The sequence below is a fragment of the Lepidochelys olivacea genome, assembly GCF_965140295.1.
Source record: "Lepidochelys olivacea isolate rLepOli2 genome assembly, chromosome: 6".
NCBI classification, from domain to species: domain Eukaryota; kingdom Metazoa; phylum Chordata; order Testudines; family Cheloniidae; genus Lepidochelys; species Lepidochelys olivacea.
Genome location: NC_140416.1, coordinates 39,935,950 through 39,957,889, shown reverse-complemented (window position 1 = coordinate 39,957,889; position 21,940 = coordinate 39,935,950). Strand labels below are relative to the sequence as shown.

Here is a 21,940-nt window from a genome sequence, read left to right as displayed (position 1 = left end):
ACCCTGGAGAGCCAGTGCTCCCTTCCTGTGCAGCAGATTCTGCTTGGCAGTAGAAAGCCCTCTAGCAGAGCGGCCTATGTGGCCAAGTGGAAAAGGTTCTCGTGTTGGTGTGAACCCCAACAGCTGCGGCCGGGTAAGGCCCCGGTGCAGGCCATTCTGAAGTACCTCCTGCACCTCAAGCAGCAAGGGCTAGCCCCATCCTCACTCAGAGTGCACCTGGCGGCCATCTCCTCCTTCCATCCAGGGTTCTCGGGGGACTCGGTGTTTTCCCACCCAATGGTGGGATGGTTCCTTAAGGGGTTGGAGAGGGTGTTCCCATACTCCCGTCCCCCAGTCCCTCCATGGAACCTTAACCTGGTCCTTTCTAAACTCATGGGACTCCCTTTTGAGCCCCTCGCTACCTGTTCTCTCCTCCACCGTTCTTGGAAGGTGGCATTTCTGGTTGCCATTACCTTGGCCAGAAGGATGTCCGAACTGAGGCCCTCATCTCTGAGCCACCATTCACAGTATTTCACAAGGACAAAGTGCAGCTCCGGCCACACCCCAAGTTCCTCCCGAAGGTGGTCTCCCAATTCCATCTGGGCCAGGACATTTGTCCGCTGTTGTTCTTCCCAAAACCCTGTACGGACCCGAGTCACCTGCACACCCTGGATGTGCATCGAGAGCTGGAATTCTATTTGGAGCGCACCAAGCCCTTTCGCAAATCCACGCAGCTGTTGGTGGCTGTAGCTGAGAGGATAAAAGGCCTCCCAGTGTCGGCACAGTGGATTTCGTCTTGGATTACAAGCTGCATCTGGGTGTGTTATGAGCTCGCAGGTGTTCTGGCCCCGGTGGTCACGGTCCACTCGACCAAGGCACAAGTGACTTCCACAGCGTTCCTGGCACAGATCCCGATTCAGGAGATTTCTAGAGCAGCCACCTGGTCCTCGGTGCGCACCTTCACGACCCATTATGCGGTCAACCAGCAGGCCAGAGAGGATGCGGCAGTTGTTCCGTGACTCCTATCCTCCTCCTCCAGAGGTAAGCTTGTAATTTACCTAATGTGCAATGGACGTGAACAAGCACTCGAAGAAGAAAAAATGGTTACTTACTTTCTCGTAACTGTTGTTCTTCGAGATGTGTTGTTCACGTCCATTCCACCCCCCACCCCTCTGTCAGAGTCACCGACAAGAAGTAACTGGAGTGGGTCAGGCCAGCAGGGGTATATATGCACGGCACAGTGGCGCCACTCGGGGGGCCCGCCGGTCCGATGGCAGACGCTAACGGAAAAAGTTTCCGATGCTCGTGCACGCAGCGCGCGCAAACCTAATGGTTCGGGATGGTGGAATGGTCGTGAACAACATATCTCGAAGAACAACAGTTAGGAAAGTAAGTCACTGGTTTTTTTGGAAAGTTCACATCCTTCAGAAATAGCAGGCTGTTCTCAAACTTCTGTCTCCCACTCTGAACTTGTTCGAGCATCCATCATAGGGAAATGGAGATAATTCAAGCACCAGTTCTTCAGAAGATGACGCCTTTGAAAAGGAATTGGATAAACAAGAAAGACGCCGGCGAGTTTCTGCGATGCATAATTGTAATGAAGCATTAATTCGAGAGAAACTTGCGGGAAGATTGTGAGGCGATGCAGTCTATTGGTAGGCTAAAAGTTTAGTCCATTTCTGAGGCCATTCACAGCTACCCAAACCACATTCAGGCTGCCTGTAGAATTGCTTTGAGCATGTCAACAAATCAAGCTCATGTAGAGCGACTGTTTTCATCTTTAAAGTTAATTTTAAATGATTTGCGGCAGGGTATGAAAGACGACTTGATTGCTGCAATAATTTTTTACAGAATGAATTATGAATGATTCTAGTTTGTGTCATTGTTGATGACATTTAAATTGTTTTAAAAGTCTGAATAGAAATGGTTTTTCAAAATTACAGTATGCACTTTTTCATTCAGTTAAAAATTAATTTGAGTCGGAGCACGGAGCAGAGTCAGAGCGGAGCTGGAGCAGTCACTATTGGTGCTGGAGCGGAGCTGGAGCAGAGCAATTCAGAAATTTGATTGCTCCAAATCCCTTATTCAGAGGCAAAGCGGTGTGGTGCTAAAATTGGAACGTGTGCCATCAATCACCCCGCCACAGTTAGGAAAACCCATCTCTGCAAAGCCATCCACTCTTTCATGGACATTTCCCAGAGTCACGGTTCTCCGCAGCAGGATGCAATTTATTGCCCTGCACACTTGGAGTAAAACAGCCACAACAGTGGACTTTCCTACTCCAAATTGATTTGCAACTGATCGGTAGCAGTCTGGATTCGCCAGCTTCCACACAGCGATTGCAACACGCTTCTCTACCGAAAGGGCAGCTCTCAATCTGGTGGCCTTGTGACGCAGGTTGGGGGACAGCTCAGCACATAGCTCCAGGAAGGTTGCTTTACGCATCCTAAAGTTCTGTACCCACTGGTCTTCATCCCACACCTGCACGACTATGCGACCCCACCAATCAGTGCTTGTTTCCCTAGCCCAAAAGCGATGGACTACCATATGCAGCTGCTCTGTGAATGCACAAAGCACTGATAAGTTGCTGCTGTCCAAATTACACTAGGGTGCTTATGATTCATTCTCTGCCACTAACTTTGCGAGTAACTGTGCTGCCATACGCGATGTCCTCACAACAGTTAAAAGCACATAGGAGAGAAGTGCGGGATCCATCCCCTCTCACTGCAGATGCTGGTGCACACTACAAAAGACTGACGGAAAAACCTCGCAAAAGGAAGCCAGAAAACTTTGGAGGGCTGGGACACAAAGCGGTGCATGAAGGTACATTTTGTACTTCCCAGGATGCGATGTGCTCCGTTTCTGCATTCCCACAAGACCTTGCAACGGATGGTGTCACCAGGCACTGTGGGATATATACCCACAGTCCATTGCTCTTGCTGTCGACAACAGTGCCCCAAATGTGGACACAATCTGTCGACAGAGGGAGCAAATGTAGACATGCTTTGGTGACTTTGAATTTGTCAATTTTTCCTTGTTGATATTAGTTTCATCGACAAAACTTGCCAGTGTACACAAGCCTTTATTGGACCAGCTTCTGTTGGTGAAAAAGACAAGCTTTTGAGCTACACTGAGCTCTTCTTCAGGTCTAGAAAAGGTACTTAGGAGTGTCTCTGCTTAATATAAAGTGAACAGGCAGGAAGTTAACACATTGCAAGAGACCATTCAAGATGAAGTGGGCAGTCAACACCCTATAGTCGTAGGACAAAAGAGGATAGGTGGGTTACAGATCGTTGTAATGAGCATCAGTGCATACTTTCGCAAAAGACTGTGCGATCACTGGGAACTCTGTCTCTGATGCCATCTGTAACAGACCGGACTCCAAAGTCCCGGCATTCCAGAAGGGGTACTGCTTGGGAGTCACCTACAGTGGACCACCCAGAGGGACACTACTCGTAAAAGAAAAAATAGTTCAGTAATGATGGTTCTTAGAGACATGTCTCCCTATGGGTGCGCCACAAACCACCCTCTTCCCCTCTACTTCAGAGTTCTTGTTAATGACTCTGCGGTAGAGAAGGAACTGAGGGAGGTTAGGCCTCGGGCACTGGCTAGCCACGTGGTGCAGCATGAGGGGAGAGAGCTCATGTGTGGGCCTAACAGACACTACTACTGAAGTTCTCCAGTCAGCAGCACAAGAACGCAAGCACCTACAGTGGAGCACCTGTAGGGACACACATCTCGAAGAACCATCATTCTTCTCTTTATGGCTCAGTACAACAATATCTAAGCGACTAACCTTCTTCATCCCTATGACTGTAGAGGTGTCAAATGCCTACTTTAACTTGAATAGTGGAGTCTTGCATCATGTGTTAACCCCTTATCCGTTCCAACTTCTGTTTAGCTGTGACAGAGTTCATCTCCCCCAAAGAACAGCTCTTTGTAAGATGTCTCTTTCACCAACAGAAGCTGGTGCAATACAAGATATTACTTCATCCACCTTTTCTCTACTAGAATTATGATGACCATCTATAATATATTACATAACTAGCAGAAGCACAGTCACTTTAACCCACCACAAACAATTTGGTTCAGTTTTTGTCCACGCGGCAGTTTTTCCTGCCATTGCAAATCTCTTTGTATGTTCCTCTGTGTGTGTCTGCACTTGCCATACTGCCTAATTGTGTTTGTCCATTGTGTCAAAATCTGGGCACCTGTCTCATATTGCCTCTGCAGGGTATAAAGTGCCTGGAGGCTATGCATGCACCAGCAGCTTGTGAGACAATGCACTCTGGGTTATCATATCACATAAAGAACTGGGAGAAAAGAGGACTGGACGTATCAATTACATGAATATTGTTATGAGAGACTGTCTACACTGTGCAAAAAAGAAGGGCTCTGAACCAGTTTCAGGCAGGGAACCATTATTCCAGCCTAGGCCTTTCTCTGGGTTTACCAGGCTGTGTGTAGACAGACTGTATCTAGAACCGGTTTTGCCAGTAACTGTTGTTTAGCTCTGTTAAAAGTCTGTTAATGTGCACAGAGTATTAGTGATGAAAACTATTTACAGAAAGTAATTATAGTAAAAATACTGTAAGTGTGCTGGGGGGGGGAGAATTCTTATGGTAGAAAAATCTTTTTAATGGAACAGATTTTGTGTGTGTAAAAAATATAAGAAATCTGTTTGTAAGTCTAGCTTTTGGGGACCAGCCAAATAGTATCACCTCTGACCATTTGTACTATATATATCGTTGTGACTACGAGCATATAAAATATCCATGGCAGTATACTACAGCAGAAAGTCAGAGCAAATCATAGTTATCTGAGCACAATTAGTCACAAGAGAGGTTGAATCCTTTAATACTTTAATTTTAATGTATTTAAAGTCAATATGTTAAAAATAAAGAAAAGTGAAAAAACAAGTTGAGTTGTGACAATGAGCAATTTCTGCTGTGAATAGGAGAGAAATTTAGAGAGCAAGACTAAAATGTTTGCAGAGTTTAGGCAGAATGAGTCATCATAGGAACACCAAGGCTTTGATAAAATGAAGGAAAAAATAAATTTATTGCGACATATTGTTTTGTTTGTGATGCAGCTTTTTTGTTTCTGGGGATTTTTTCTTATATAAACCTATGAAATGGGTACAAATAAAACAAGAAAATGTACTTAGTAGACAGCTACTAGCAGTGCCTGGCAATGAGATGGTAAATCAAGTAGTTTGGTAGTACTAGCAGGCAAACAGGTTCAGAAACACAAGCAGACTAGTAGGCTAATCCTCTGTATTTACAGACATACACTGTGATTCATTTCAGATGTAGAAAAGGCATTATTATGATAAATGTCTTCTTGTCATCCTATTCAGCAGGAAAGATTGGTAAAACCTTAGAGAACTGTGTGATCTAATCTTGATTGATTTGGTACACACCAATGATACAGTGGTCTGTCTTACCAGTGGACAAATATGTCATTGTTCTAAAACAAATAACAATTTCTTGTGAATTTTTGTTTTTGTCAGGGTATCCAGTATAACAGTATGTCAAGATAAATTGTTATCTTGACATTTGATATCTTAATTGTGTCAAAGGACTTTTTTTTTAACTTCATGGAAAGGTGCTAGGTATTTTCTCTGCTTTTGACAAAAAGTCTGAAAGTTTACACTGGTTTGGATGCTGAATAATCATGATTTATTTTTTCTTATCTAAGTCTATTGAACTAATTCAGTGTGTTATTTTGTTTTTTTGTCTTCTGTTTCCTTTTTAATCCTATTAAAAGGAGGAAAAATGCATTAATTATTATTGCAAGTCTTTCCTAATTAAAGAGGATCATGCGTTTTTTCTGGTCTGTGGACTTTGGAAGGTGAGTGCCTGCCATCCTTGACAGAGATTTATTGTCTGCTTTAAATCTCGGGGTAATTAATAGACGAATTGATCTTCCTCAGCAAAGCACTCTTGCAGTACACACACCAGTTTCAGCTGGGACCCAACACCAGGTTGAGGAGAAACTTGGCTGTGCTTATGGGTTTCTTCATAAAGTTAAAATGCAGAATAACGTGATGCGTACGTTAGACGTTATGGCGCTTACCATTTTCAGTCAGGGAAGCTGTTTCAGAGGAACTTAGAAAACTTGTTCAAAAGGACATTATTGAAGAGATCGTCGCCTCGGAATGGGTTTCACCTATAGTAGTGACATGGTCTTGGTTAAATTAAGTATAGTCAGGTATTTCTTTGAAGCAAATCTCATTATTTACAAAGAATGTATAAAATGCTGTTTCCTGCTACGTTTGAATAGTTTGTGGTTTGCATGCTACAACTAGCATTATAAGTAGTTAGGTCTGTATTGTATTTTTATGTTGCTTTTACATTGTTATTTTTAGTATAGTGGTGCACCTTTGAGATCGACCTGTTCTCCTACTGCCCTGTTAGACTGTAGGTCTTTTCGTTATTGCCTTCATTCTTTGCTTTATTTGTATGAGCCTCATAAAGTCTGTAAAAATGTTCCAATTTTGCATAATATATGATGTAGCAAGTTTCAGCTCAGCATTTCTTGAATATGTTGTAGTCCCTTTGTTGATGTCACGCTGTCCTTTGAAAGTGTCTTTAAGGTTGAAGCAGAGGGAGAAAATTAAAATTACAAAAATGTAAGTATGGCCATGGTTATTTGAAAGAATTAATGAGTATAACAGAAAATATATTTATTAGATACAGTTCTGAATTTCACAAAAGCAGCACACTGCATTCTTTTTAAAAGAAAACACACACCTCCATAATAGTGAGAATGAAAAGCTTGTATTTTTTGCAGAATTTTCAATATCAGTTTTAATATTGTAGTTTCAGTATGTGACTCTTGGGCTGAATCAGTGCTGCAGGGCTTAAAATAAGTGAATATTTTGTTATCACATTTTTTCAAATTTCATTTTGTTAAAAATTAGAAGAAAACTAATTACAAAGCTTCAGAGTAACAGCCGTGTTAGTCTGTATTCGCAAAAAGAAAAGGAGTACTTGTGGCACCTTAGAGACTAACCAATTTATTAGAGCATAAGCTTAGCTGTAGCTCACGAAAGCTTATGCTCTAATAAATTGGTTAGTCTCTAAGGTGCCACAAGTACTCCTTTTCTAATTACAAAGCTGTGAGAGGTGTAGAGGAGTAAATTCTGCTGAAAGCTGAATGTTGTGGTAAGGAGAATTACACAGTAGTTTAAACCACAATAATATGATGTGTCGTAAGATATTTATCGTATGATTTCTTTTCAGTAGAAAATAATCTTGTATACAAAATTTAAGAAAATTGATCTTTTGTAGCTGTATAACTGTATTAGAGAGAATGTCATAAAGTTTCTATTTGCTGCCATCCATGTATCATGAAAGAACTGAATATTTTCTAAACTGTACAATCACAAACTGAACATAAAATTCCTAAGGGGAAGTCTTAACTACAGATGTGAAGATTTCATGTTGTAATCTTTTCTGGTATTTATAGGACCATGGGGATAGAATGTCATTTAGTTGTATTTGATTAGAAAGAATCAGGTTAGAGCAACAGTTCTCAAACTATGGGGTGGGCCTGCCAGGGAAGGCACGGGAATGAGTCAAGGCAGGTGCAAGCTATGTGCTGTTTTTTTCTTTTCTTTTAAAGAGCTCTGGCTGTCAGCCTTTGATAGCTGGGGCTCATGCAGAAGTGCTGAGCAAACCTGAGAGGTGAGGAGGAAGGGGACAGCTGGAGCCCTGCCTCTCCTCCGCCCCATCCCTCCAGCAATCCCTCACCAGGAGGCGGCAAAACTCTGTCAGCCCCGGGGTGGTGTCAGCAGCACAGAAGTATGGGTGTCAATGAGGCACTAAGTTGGCTCTGAAAATTGATATTGACAAATATCACTTCTCACATTGCCACCCTTACTTTTGTGCTGCTGCTGGTGTGGTGCTGTCTTCAGAGCTGGGTGGCAGTATATGTGCTTAGGGGGAGGGGGGCATAAACAGCAACAGAGACAAAGAAGGGGGGTCCGATCCAATATGTTTGAGGACCACTGGGCTAGAGAGAAAGCGGAGGAAAAATTTGTAAGTGACTTTTCTCTACTCCAGACATGAATGGAGGCCGTAAATAACATATTGTGAAATACTGTACTATTGTAATTTAACTTGAACTCTGATTATTGCTCCAAAACAGTTTTCTTAATAATAAAAAAAAAATATTTTGCTTGATACGTTACGGTGATAATTTGTTTTCAAACTCATGTTTCTGAGTAGTACACCCAAATTTCTGGGTGACTTATTACTAGTGCACACTTACAGATTTTGCCTGTACAATTCAGGGATTGTATGTGAAAACTGTGCACTTTGTGTTTGAAACTCTGAGCCAAAATATACTTTAAACTGAAGTGGCTTATAGTGCACCTGGTTGGAGGATCACAGTAACAATTCCCTATTGTCTTTTAGAGTGTAAGTTCAGTTTTTCCTGTTACCACAATACAAATGAGTAAGAACAATAAAGCCCCTTTGGCAACCTGTTAGTGTGGTATCAGAGTGCCAAATCTTAATTTTATGCACTAACCAGAAGCTCATCCTCATTGTTTTCTTTTATCTTTGCACGACTGATTATATTTTTGTATGAACTTATATGTATAATTTATAGTATAGCTCATTAATAATCAATGTCACCAAAGGTTTGACTAAGCTTTTGCTGAAATATGTGTTGAGCCTTGTTGACACATTTCATCCTATTGGAACAACTAAGTTCAACACAAGTGAACTTGTGGAGGGAAGAGGGAAAAGGTATGTTTGACACACATTTGCACAGAGCCAGTCTAGTAGACCTCAGTGAAACATCAGATCTACAGAATTTAGTTTAAAAAGTGAGCATTTATTATTGCTGTATTATCTGGATGTTTGATGGTCCGTGTGACTTCAGCAACTGACCTTTCCACTGTTCCTCCCACAGTAAATTATACTAAACACCTGGTCAGAATTAAGTACGTGTTAATGGGAGAAAAGATGAAGGATCAACATCTGTATAATAAAATTCCAAAAATCAAAAGTCAGTTAAGAGAAGGAGGCATCTGGAGAAGAAATCATACCTGGAAACAAACACAGTGGGAGTTAATCCTTTTTTTTTTTCTTTTTTAACTGCATGTGAAGCTTTTCTTCACTAGATGACCTTCTGGGGTCCCTTCCAACCCTGATATTCTATGATTCTATGATTCTTTCTTGTGACTTAAGTGGAATAAAATTGCAGCTGCAAATATTGTGAAGGAGATATGAACTATAAGTGTTCCTTGACTTGGTTAAAGAACTGCTTGTGGCCATTTGGACTGTCCCTGCCAACATTGTAAGACTGAATATTGTCCTATTTGCAATATTTTTAAAAAAAAAACTTGGAGAGTATAATTCTATTTCTAGTATCATAAGAGTGCTTGTTTGTTCCAAGGGCTCTTCCTATATGCTGGCTTTTTAAAGCTAATGTTTACTTCAGAAGTGATTCAGGTGGTGCTAGGAAATTCTTTCAAATTCTTGCAAAATATCTTAATTTAAATCTTTAATCTGAAGATGATTATCATCATATTGTTTCTTGTGCGCGTTAATCCTATGTAGGGAACAGAAAACACTGTTAGTTTATTCTCATATAGTTCCTTCATATTTTTCTGTGGGGAGTTGAGACTGTTCAATAGGTTATTAGAATCATAGTTCTGGAAGGGACCTTGAGAGGTCATCTAGTCCAGTTCCCTGCATTCATGGCAGAACTAAATATTATCTAGGCCACCCCTGACAGGTGTTTGTATAACCTGCTCTTAATAATTTAAAATATAATAGAAGCATGACAGAAAGGGGCCATGACCGGGACACACTGCAGTGCAGGGTCAAAGTAAAGGAGCTGTGGAATGCCTACCGCAGGGCACGGGAGGCAAACCGCTGTTCTGGTGCTGTACCCAAGAGCTGCCAGTTCTACAAAGAGCTGGACGCCACCTCCATTGCGAAGGCCACTGTGGATACTTCGGTGGCTCGCCTGGCAGTCAAGAGTGGACTGAGCCAGGAGGAGGAAATCTTGGATGAGGATGTGGAGGGGAGGGGGATCCAGAAGCAGAGGATGACTCGGAGGTCAGAGATGCGAGCCAGCCAGGAATTCTTCTCTATGCCTGAGGAGACTAGCCAGTCACAGCTATTGGAGCTTGGCAAAGCGCAAGCAGGAGAGGAGGCCCCTGGTAAGTGGCTTTGATTTGGGGAATTGCTGAAATGAGTTGGGGGAAGGAGGGCTGCAGAAAGCAGGAGTGTGTCTGTATGATGCACTAACCACCACATGCCTAGTCTAAGCAGCCGAATAGGGTATTGATTGACTCCCTCACTTTATGGGAATCTTCCTCAGAGATCTCCACGAAACTCTCATGGAGATACTGGGCAATCCACTGCCAGAGGTTCTTTGGCAGAGCTGCTTTGTTTCTTGCCCCATTAAGAGTAATTTTCCCGTGCCACTCTGTCGTCACTGGAAGGGGGGAGGGTGGCATTGCTGCACACAGGTGAGCTGCGTAAGGGCCAGGGCAGAAGCCACAGTCTTGGAGAAGACCCTCCCTTGATTCCCTGCTCATCCTCTGCAGCGAGATTTCTCCCATAATGAACACAGCCTGTGGAAAATGTAGGGACAGTAATGATTATAAGGCCCCCACTTCAGTGCTGGCTCTCCCCAGGAGCCACATGCCAAGTGTACAGTATGGTTCTGGAACACTGATTTCCCCTGCCTCTATGGTTACTCACTATTTTGGGGCTCTTGTGGCTCGCCTGGTGTCAGCCAGTTAGTGACAGGTGTTTTAAATCACTGAATCAGTGGTCTGTGTGTTGCAAACAATACTGCTTCTGTAAAATGTTGCATTTTCGCTTCACAGATATGACTTTGAGAGCCCAGCCACCCTCTTTGTTATAGCCGGCTGAATGGCTGCCCAGAATTAGAGAAGAACTAAAGAGGACTTTCTGTGTGATATCATGGTGGACTCCGTGACCGAAAAAATAAGAATCGAAGGAGTGGCAGAACAGTGAAAAGAGGGATTGAAAGGAAAACCTAACGCCCCAGAACGTAGCCACAGAGCAGCTCTTAAAAGTTATGGAGCACTAAGCAGACACACTCCAGGCGCTACTAGCACTACAAACCGAGCAGCTCCGTGCTCGCCTTCCCCTGCAGCCGCTGTCCCAAAGCTCTTTCCCATGCGCCCCCCAGACACTGCCAACACACTCTTATCAACCTCCTGGCTCCAGTCTGTACCTGCTGCATTCCACTCCTGCCCCGTCACAGTCCAGCCCTGTGGACACCCAGTACCCACTGCACTCAACACCCATCCTGCTGCAGTTTAGCCCTGCTAAAGTGCAGTACCTGCTGCACTGTACTCCAAAGGATAAGGTTGCATATGATACCTGGACATACACTAATCTTTAACCCTCCTGGGACCCTCCCTTCCACCATCCCCCCCAGTGCTGATGGGTTTTTTGTTTGTCTCTCTCCGCCGGTTGTTGTTTTTAATAAAATAATTGTTTTGGTTTGAAAGCAATCTTTATTCCGTTGATTGAAATCAAATAGAGCCCTGCAAAGCAACAGGCAGTTTTCTTAAACCTTCATAATGCATCATCTGCACCAATCACAATCACCTCCTACCATTGCAAGCACTGCACTCCTGAGCATAGCAGCAAATATTAGTGGATTTCAGCTTCAAATTGCTGCTTCACGGCATCCCTGATACTTATGGCCCCGCGCTGCGCCCCTTTAATAGCCCTGGTCTTTGGCTGCTCAAATTCAGCCTCCAGGTGCTGAGCCTCAGTAGTCCAGCCCTCAGTGAAGCTTTCACCCTTCTATTCACAAATATTATGGCGCGTACAGCACGTGGCTATAAGCAGAGGAAAGCACGTGGCCATAAGCATTGGCGAGGTCCAGCCTCCCATATAGGCAGTGCCAGCGGTCCTTTAAACAACCAAAAGCACACTCAACAGTCATTCTGCACTTGCTCAGCCTGTTCTTGAACCCTCCTTGCTGCTGTCAAGGTGCCCCATCTATGGCTTCAAAAGCCACGGCATTAATGGGTAGGCAGGATCTCCTGGGATCACAATGGGCATTTTGACTTCCCCTACAGTGATCTTCTGATCCAGGAAGAAAGTCTCTGCTTGCAACTTCCAGAACAGGCCAGTGTTCTGAAAGATGCGTGAGTCATGCACCTTTCCGGACCAGCCTGCATTAATGTCCGTGAAACGCCCATGGTGATCCACAAGCGCATGGAGAACCATAGAGAAATACCCCTTCCGATTAATGACTAGGTGGTCTGGTGCCAGCATTGGAATATGTGTGCCATCTGTTACCCCTCCAGAGTTAGGGAAGCTCATTTGTGCAAAGCCATCCACAATGTCATGCACATTGTGCAGAGTCACGGTCTTTCAGAGCAGGATGCGATTAATGGCCCTGCACACTTCCGTCAACACGAGTCCAGTGGTTGACTTTCCCACTCTGAACTGGTTAGTGACCAATCGGTAGCAGTCTGGAGTAGCCAGCTTCTACGGTGCAATCGCCACACGCTTCTCATTCTCGTGTCCTCGCACCGCAGGGCTAGGGTGAGCTCATCACACAGTCCCATGAACATGGCTTTCCACATCTGAAAGGTCTGCAGCAACTGCTCGTCATCCCAGACGTGCATGACGATGTGATCCCACCACTCAGTGCTTGTTTTGTGAGCCCAAAAGCAGCATTCCACTGTGGTTTAGCACCTCTGTGAACGCCACAAGCAATCTCATGTTGTAGCTACTATGTGAGATCAATGTTGAACTGCTCTTGCCTTTGTAGTGTAAGGAATAACTACACTGCCGCTCATGACGTGTTAGTGAGAGCGAGCAGCATATTGGTCAACAGTGCAGATCCATTCAGGCAGACCAAATAGGCAGAGCACGCAGTACACAAACTGTTGAAAGATGGCACCAAATGCGGATGGACGCACAGGATGGGATTGCTGGGATGTGAAGCAATGCATCATGGGCATTGGGACAGGACCCAGGATGCCCTATGACCCCCTCCACCTTCCCACAACTCTTAGCTGCAGAAGAGGAAGAGATGCTCTGTGGGATAGCCGCCCAGAGTGCATCGCTCCAAATATCACTGCAAGTGCTGCAAATGTGAACATACTATTGCATAGGCAGCTGACAGCATGAACACACAACAGTGGTTTCCCTTCAGCACTCTCTGAGCGGTGCTGTAACTGCCGGCTGTGTAACTCTGCCAGTGTAAACATACCTTAATACCCCATCTTCTGCATTATCTGTTAAGGCATTGATCTACAAGCAGTCAAGATAATTTTTTTCTGAGTTATCAGTGACTCGGAAAGAGGTTAGTCCATTTTTATATAGAGTACTACTCCCCCCTCCTTTTTGCCCTCTTGATCCTTCCTAAATAGCTCATAACCATTGATTTTAAAATTCCAGTCATGGGAATCATCCCACCAGGTTTCAGTAATACCAACTCGATCAAATTTATGCTTATAAATGAGCAGTTCCAATTCCTCTTGTTTGCTACCCAGACTCCTAATGTTAGTGTATAGACAGTGCCTGGATTACAGTCTCTGTACATTTGCTCCTTTAGATAGGCTGTTCCTTGAAAGCTACCAATTTTTCCTTCCTGTTTTTCTGGAAGCCCCTAATGTTGGAATGATTCACATGTTCAGTGTAGAAGGGGTACAAGTACAAGCTGCAGACCACTGGTCCAAACACCAATTATTTTCTTTTTCTTCTATAGGACTCTGCTTAGCTGCAAGGAAACCTGCCATGCAGCTGAACCCAAGCAGTGTGTAGCCTTTGAATGAGAAATAAGAAGAGGTGCAATGAGAGAGAAGGAGAGAGATTCAGGGTGCAAAAAGGAAAAATATACTTAGGAAAGGGGAAAAAATGAAAAGGGGAATAAAAAGCAGATGCAGAAAAGTGGAAAGAGACAAGAGACAGCTTTAGTAGTGGCAGGATGTGACGTGTGGAGACAGGTCTGAGAGGGAGTTTATTTGCCAGCCCATCACAAGTTGGGATCCAAAAAAGAAGTTGTGAACCGCTGGTGTTTTGTACATACCCATCATATTTCCTTTCAAGCACAATCATACAAGTTGCTGAGTAAATCCTGTGCAGTGCTTAGACCCTTCAACCTCCTTTGAAGTCAGGAGGAAGGGAAAAGGGGAGATAAGATGTTGCAGAGAAGTGACTGACCTCCTCTTGTGCATAGAAGCTCTCCTCCATGTGGGATCACAATCTGAGCAAAAGAAAATAAATGTGAATTGGTCTGCTCTCTTCTTTGAAGCATGTTCAATGAAAATAGCTTTAAAATGTTTTTAAAAAAGCTTGTGAAATGGATTTAATATTTATTCTTCCACACCATATTAGAGAGGTTAACTAGAAAAGGCTTAAATCAACAGTAGGTTTCTTTACCTTGTACTATTAAGTAACAGTATTATTTCTTTTGCATTCAACAGCGTATGCTTGATATGACGTTTGGATCAGGAGGTCATACTAAAGCCCTTCTACAGAAAGTAACTGATATTACAGTATATGCACTAGACAGAGACCCAGCAGCTTATAAAATAGCTCAACAACTTTCAGAATCGTATCCGTAAGTAGAATTCTGCTTTTCTTGCCTTATCTATGGTATTTATGGGGCGTCAAACACCATACTTTATCTTTTGTGTATAAATGTAAATGGTTATAGTACTACAGTATGTGCATATTAGTTTCACTAAAAGAAAGAAACCTACCTTAAGTCACTTTTGACTTTTTTGCGTGTAAGGCTTAAATTTTTATGAGACTACTTGCATTTAATTCATTTTCTCTGCTGCTACTTGCCCTGTGTGCTTTAGCTAGTCACTACAGGGTTTAAAACTGAGTGTGATCAGTTTAATTTGGGATTATTCTAGTAAGAAGCTTGCATTTAAAAAAAATTGTATTTCACACCAAATTAGTTTTGCCACAAAAGAAATCTTTCACAACAAACAAGAAATTGATTTAATAAAAGTTTAGTTTTTAATTAAATAAAGATCTAATTTAGCTGTGACTCATTTACACTAGACAGATTCATAAAAAACAAATAAAGGTAATTTACTGAGTTTCAGTATTATATTTCCTGCTGTACTTTGTGACTTGTGCAGCTGGCTTCAGAATGTAGTCATCAAGTAAACAAGGCCACAATCTTGCGTCACAGGATCTGCTAGCACAGACTCCTGTGCCCATGTATTACTCAGATTTTAATTTGTTAGGCAGAAAAGGACAGGAAATACAATAGTGCTCTGAAGAAATAATTAATAATTTCTTTGCTAATATTTCAAATGTTATATTCTTTGATTCTTTCTTCTTGTAAAGAGGTGACTTATTCAAATCTATGGCAAAAATGCTTTTAGATTAAATGTTGCAGTCTTTCAACTTCCTTTCCATTTGTTGCACATAACATTTATTGTGTTTTCCCATAGAAATTTAATTTAGTTTATATGTGCAATTCACATCTCACTTGTAACACAAACGTCTTTTTTTTTTTATTCTGAAATGCTTAATGTTCATCCTAAAGCTAACAAATTACAATAATTACATTAGTACAGGTGACTAGGATAGATTACATAGTTTATTTCTTGATATCATTTGGTGAAATCACATTCTGAAGCATGAACACTATCTCTGTTCACTCAGTTTTATGCCTGATATTTATGCTGCCCCACGTATCAGTACCACATTACTATTTGGAGTTCCAGGAGACCTATTTCCTTGTTTCATAGAACTTACAGGTATCTATTTGTGAACTCATCAGATGACATGGATAATTAAAATTATCTTCAAAAAGGAGTCAACTCTTTGAACTTGCCTCGGAAGCAGTGACTGACTCCTCGGTATGTGAAAACAACCAGAATAGTGGAGAGGAAACAGGAATAGATAAAGAAGAAGAGGTGAGAGACAAGGGACAAGAAGCAGATGGGGGAGGAGAATTAGGAGCCAAGATGATTTACAGTTCATGGGAGATTCTGGAAAATATATTGGAAACTGAGAAGCCAAGTACACAACTGGAGAGCACACAAGACCGAAGGAATTCTCAGAATCAGAGCCTGTTTGTCAAAATAGGTAGACCAGATGAAGTATATGGGGGCAGCAGAACATTATTTTGTGGGTAACTGTGGGCTGAGAGGGAGCAGACATATGCTGTGTTGCCTGGAGTAGTGGTAGTTTGGTGAAAGTAGATCAAAATATTAACCAGGCAGCTCACCAGTGGTTGTTGTCATACGTTTCAGTGGTGTGTGCTGATGTGGCATTGCTTCCTCTTCAACGATGGGCCAAAGTAAAGGGAAGAGAATGAGAACAAAATAACAAGGTAACTGCAGGCAATTTGGCCATGGTCAGCCAAACAGAGTGTGTATGCATACTTGCACATAAATGTGTGCAGCTGAGTAGGCACATTTCTAAAAACATTATTGTTTTGACTTGACCAGGATGTGGAAATTGTGTTGGTATAAAAAACAAATAAAACTGAAGTGCCTGGGAGCTTGTTCTGGAAAAACTGTTTTTTCAGGGAAAGGAAACTTCCTGCATTTTAGAAGACTTTACAATATTTCAAAAGAGATTTTATGTACAGTCTCTGTATAACCTGTGTAATAGATTTATCTTTCTTCCAAAGAAGAGAGGGACAGATCCTCCTTTAGAGGAGAGGAGACAGGTGGCTTGGGCGTCTCTTCTTCATACATTCTCCACAACCGCAAAGATGCTTCTGCTTTACTGTTGAAAGGCTAGGGGCCTCAGAAATGACTCAGACAGCCATCAACACTCCTCTTGCTTCCGCTTCAGTTCCCCTGGCTGTTGAACCCTCACCTCGTAGCCCAAGATGACTTCTGGAAGTGCAGAACCCTCCAAGTCAGGCAGAGGAAGGAGCGTTTTTTCTCTGAGTCTAACAGAGAGAAGGATTAGATCTGCTTCTCCTTACTTTACTGCTGGTCATTATTACCCCAGGCTTGACCCTGCTCAGCAGCCATTATATCAAAGGGGAGGACAGTCCAGACATACAATCCATTAACAGCCTTCGTCTTGATATTACATTGGGATAGTGAGCAGTCCCAATGCCTCTGATTTTAATTGCCAGGACAGATCAGAGAACAGCAGATAGTGCAGTGTGACAGGGTCGAGCCAGATGGCTACAGAAGAGTAATAGAAGGCAGATATATTAGCCCCAAGCTAAGTAGGTCCCTTTTCCCTGGGTAAGGTAACAGGGAAGGTTTAGGAACAATCAGGAACCTTCTTGAGACAGTTAAGACAGACAGGCTGATTAGAACACCTGCAGCCAATCAAGAAGCTGCTAGAATCAATTAAGGCAGGCTAATCAGGGCAACCTGGGTTTTAAAAAGGAGCTCACTTCAGTTTGTGGTGTGCATGTGAGGAACTAGGAGCAAGAAGCACCAGCAGCTGAGAGTGAGAATGCAGACTGTTGGAGGACTGAGGTGTACAAGCATTATCAGACGCCAGGAGGAAGGTCCTATGGTGAGGATAAAGAAGGTGTTGGGAGGAGGCCGTGGGGAAGTAGCCCAGGGAGTTGTAGCTGTCGCACAGCTGTTCCAGGAAGCACTCTAGACAGCTGCATTCCACAGGGCCCTGGGCTGGAACCCGGAGTAGAGGGCGGGCCTGGGTTCCCCCAAATCCTCCCAACTCCTGGTCAGACACAGGAGGAGTCGACCTGGACTGTGGGTTCAGAAAAACAGCCAAGCTGAGGGCTGCTGTGAAGCTCCAAGGCGAGCAGATCCTCCAATAAGCTCAAGACCCACCAAGGTAGAGGAGGAACTTTGTCACAGCAGATTACAACAATCCTATATTAACACTGTAAATAGTTAATTAAATACAAAATAGCTACTTTAAAAATACTTAATTTAGGTTGCAAAGTCAAGTATTTGAGTTAGGAAATGCCAGATTTTGGGGTGTAATCTTAATTTTGCCTCCTTGTGAATCCATCCTAGCCACTGAAGGAGGTCCTATTGAATAATAGTATGTAGTAATGTAATCAAGACTATCATAATACATACACACAAGGGAGGTGAATTAGGGTTACTCAGGCAACCTTTATTCTGGCATTTCTTAACTTTTCAGTGCTTCAGTTTTCAACCCCAAACAACGTTCTTTTGATTCAGCTTTTTAAATGTAATTACTAGCTTTCTTTTAAAGGAAGATAGTTTGTGTGCAACACTCTGAATGAATCATCAGTAGTTTGAAAGCTGAACCTTCAGCACTGCAGCAGATGCTGCTACTGCTTGAGGTACAGGACTAATTAGATTAGCTGACATCAGGAGAAGGCTATTATCCCAAAGTGGAATGGATCTCTGGGTCCAAGTGTTGGGGTCCAATGAGTGTGGAGCTGGGAGAAGCCTGACCATTCTGACTCTCCACCCCTGGGAATTGGCATTCCTATCCTGTATGGTGATCCCAAAGTGGGAATTGGCCACCAGCACCACATGATGGGTCTTGGGGGTGGTTGAAGGAAGCCTGGCCTCTCTCTTCCCAACTTTGGGATTTCTGTCTCCATATGGAGTCCCCAGTGTGGTAGTAAGAACAGGACTGGAAAGTTATGGGAGGAAGTCCAGCAAGGGTTCTGTTCCCTTCCCTCCCCCAGTTGGTGTGGGTTTCCTGCCCCATGTGATGCCCATATGCTGAGTCCTGGAGAGAGCAGAGGCTGGCTTTTCTCCCTCCCCTCACCACACAGGCAACAGCTACTTAAACAGCTCCCACATGTTCTCTGTATGTTCATGATGGCATTAGCTCAGTTTGATGCCATGTCTACTATATGGGCGCTGTGGTGGCACAGGTACGGCTCCATAGCTATGCCGGAATAACACGGTAGCATAGTCACAGACCACTGATGGAAACGACCTCCCTGACTCACAAGGTGCCACTATAATAGCAAAACCTTTCCTGTTAAGTTTTCTTTACCATTTTGTATAGAAGTATCACAAAAGGAAATAAATAGACTCAGCTAGTCCAAATCTTAAATCCAGGAGATCAGGGCAGCATTCACAAAACAAAGCGGAAGACACCCACGCTGCTCTATAGATCGATAGTCCTGTGACTTAAAGTCCATTTTCCCCTAATGAACAGATATCCTACTCAGCCTGTTTTCTGGGGGAGTTTGCTTTCCCAACTAGATGAAAAGATTTTAGAAGTGCCAGGTATTGTTCTATCCATAGAAACAGATACTGTATTTGTTTCCAAAGTGGCATTCTCTTTTCCCATCCCTTCTTCACTTTTGTTTACATAAGTCATTCTGATGTCTAATCACAGAATTACAGCTGATGTAATTTATGATGACAATGTGAAATGCAGAATGGCTTCCTCACTCCTCTTCATGTCAATAAAGCTAGAGATAACAGTTCAGTTTCTCAAGGGGCTGGAGAGACTCTATCCTCATGTCCATGAGCTGACTCCCACATGGAACTTAAACCTGATTCTGTTGAAGCTCAAGGTTCCCTCCTTCAAGCCATTAGCATCATGCTCCCTGACATTTCTCTCCTGAAAGGTCACCTTCCTGGTGGTAATTATCTTGGCCAGAAGGGTCTCTGAGAGCAGGGCCCTTATGTCAGAGCCACCCTACAAAGTGTACTTCCAAGGACAAGGTCCAACTGCGCCCCCATCCAGCCTTCCTGCCAAAGGTGGTGTCACAGTTCTATAACAACTAGGTCATTTTCTTCCCAGTCATCTTCCTGAACCGTCTCAAGAACTCCAAGGAATGATGGCTTCACTCGTTACACATTAGGCAGGCCCTTGCCTTTTATATATGCAACTCTTTGTAGCAATAGCAGAAAGGATGAGAGTGGTTCCTGTGTCAACCCAAAAGATCTCATCCTGGATAACCACATGTATTCAAGCTTGCTACGAGCACGTGAATGTCCTGCCTTTGGCTATCTTAATCGATCATTGCAGAACAGCCCAGTCTTTATCAGCAACATTCCTCACACAAGTCACAATCCAGGACATCTGCAGAGCCACAACCTAGTTATCAGATAGTTAGATAGTAACCTAGTTAGAGATACTTTCGTGTCTCACTATGCTATTATCCAACAGGCCTGAGACGACGCCAGTTTTGGAAGAGCAGTGTTGCAGTCAGCATGTCCATGAATTCTGAGCCCATCTCCTGTGGTACTGCTTGCGAGTGACCTAACGTGGAGTGGACCCGAGCAAGCACTCAAAGAAAAAATGGTTACTAACCTTGTTGTTTGAAATGTGTTGCTCATGTCCATTCCATGACCCATCCTCCTTAGTCATCTGTCGAAGTTAACCGGTAAGAAGGAACTGAGAGAGTGCAGGGCTAGCAGCTCCCCTTATACTGGCACATAAACGCACAGCTCCAGAGGGTGCTAGAGTTGGCCCAATGGATACCACTAAGATAAAAATCTCCAGCAACGGTGCACGCAGCACACACTCACCCAACATGGAATGGACATGAGCAACACATCTCAAAGAACAACAGTTATGAAAGGTTAGTAATCTTTTGTGGTCTGTGATCAGTTGAGAAATGTTTTAATCAACTTTGAACTACTGTGGGGTGAGGACAAGAACACCAAATGCAGTGCAGTTCACTCTCCTAATCTGTCAAACACTTTTGCTTGCATTGATTGGGCATCAGTTATACATGACACCTCTGAGAGATAACAAGGGATGGTCTAGATCAGGGGTGGCCAACCTAAGCCTGAGAAGGAGCCAGAATTTACCAATGTACATTGTCAAAGAGCCACAGTAATACGTCAGCAGCCCCCCATCAGCTTCCCCTCACACCGCTCCCAGCGCCTCCTGCCCACCAGCAGCCCCACCAATCAGCGCTTCCCCCTCCCTCCACACACCTCCAAATCAGCTGTTTTGTGACGTGCAGAAGGCTTGGGGGGAGGGGAGCGAGGGCATGGAAGGCTCAGGGGAGGGGGCAGGAATGGGTGGAGTGGGGGCAGGGCCTGTGGCAGAGCCAGGGGTTGAGCAGTGAGCACCCCCCGGCACATGGGAAAGTTGGCGTGTGCAGCTCCAGCCCCGGAGTCAGTGCCTATACAAAGAGCCGCATATTAACTTCTGAAGAGCCACAGGTTTGCCACCCCTGGTCTAGATAATGCTTAGTCCTGCCTTGAGTGCAGGGGACTAGACTAGATGACCTCTCTAGTTCCCTTCCCTTCCAGTTCTATGATTCTATGATGGTGTGAATTTGTTTCAAGTAAGCAGGAAGTTAGGTTGAAAGTGTCAAGTATTTATTTGAGACTCAAGAGACGGGTTCTTCATGAACAGAATTCTTTTACTTCTGGCACTGGCCAGGACATTGCCTAGCCGTAGATGATCCAATAGGCCTTTTTCATCCTGCCTAGTTGCATTTGCAGTAGTCAGTCCTAATTCTGTGGTCCTTAAGTGTTATTTAAAGTTGATTGCTATAGAATATTGTTTTTATTTGTTCTCATTTGACTATTTTAATAACCTTAGTAAAATCATATTTTAACTGTGGTTATTTTTCATGATTAATGTTTGCCCACACTCTAGAATCATGAATACTCAGCTATGAGACCATTATTGCTCAAACTGCAGAAATATGCCCAATGGTACAGTAAGAAAAGATAAGTAAAGCTAATTCATGGTATTTTTCTATAGTCAGCAATTATAAGTGTAGTCTTCCTCATGCAGGGGCAAAAGACAGCTGGAGCTGTAAATCACCAAGTAAGAACATTATATTCACAAAATAAAGAAAAAATAAATTTGTTCTTTGCATTATAAATATGGCTTTTAGCACCTTGGTAATGATTTAGTAAGAAATAAAAAGTAAGCAGTGTACAGTTCCCACTTCAGTTCTTGCATACATTTAGCTCCTTTTCTGTTTCAAGATTAGTCAAGATTCTTCCCTTCCCCCCACCCCTGAAAAAAATGTACTGATGCTTGAATAAGGAAAAAATGGGTCAGATCCTGTTAGATATTCAGTGTGTGGGTGGGAATCCTTTGACATGCTTTCT

At 43.2% G+C, this 21,940-nt stretch overlaps 2 protein-coding genes across 2 annotated transcripts in view; both read left to right on the top strand.

Annotated features, from left to right (window-relative positions):
* The window catches only part of METTL15 (methyltransferase 15, mitochondrial 12S rRNA N4-cytidine), a 190,812-nt gene that overhangs the window by 76,529 nt on the left and 92,343 nt on the right, over positions 1-21,940 (top strand). Inside the window, exon 3 of the mRNA XM_084631212.1 lies at positions 14,432-14,568. Coding sequence (XP_084487338.1) covers positions 14,432-14,568 — 137 coding nt within the window. The remainder of the gene's footprint in view (positions 1-14,431; positions 14,569-21,940) is intronic.
* Positions 9,566-11,410, top strand: LOC311522885 (uncharacterized protein). The gene is made up of 2 exons (XM_084632444.1): positions 9,566-10,162; positions 10,838-11,410. Exons 1-2 carry the CDS (start codon positions 9,778-9,780, stop codon positions 10,873-10,875), a joined length of 423 nt encoding a protein of 140 aa, XP_084488570.1. The 5' UTR covers positions 9,566-9,777; the 3' UTR covers positions 10,876-11,410.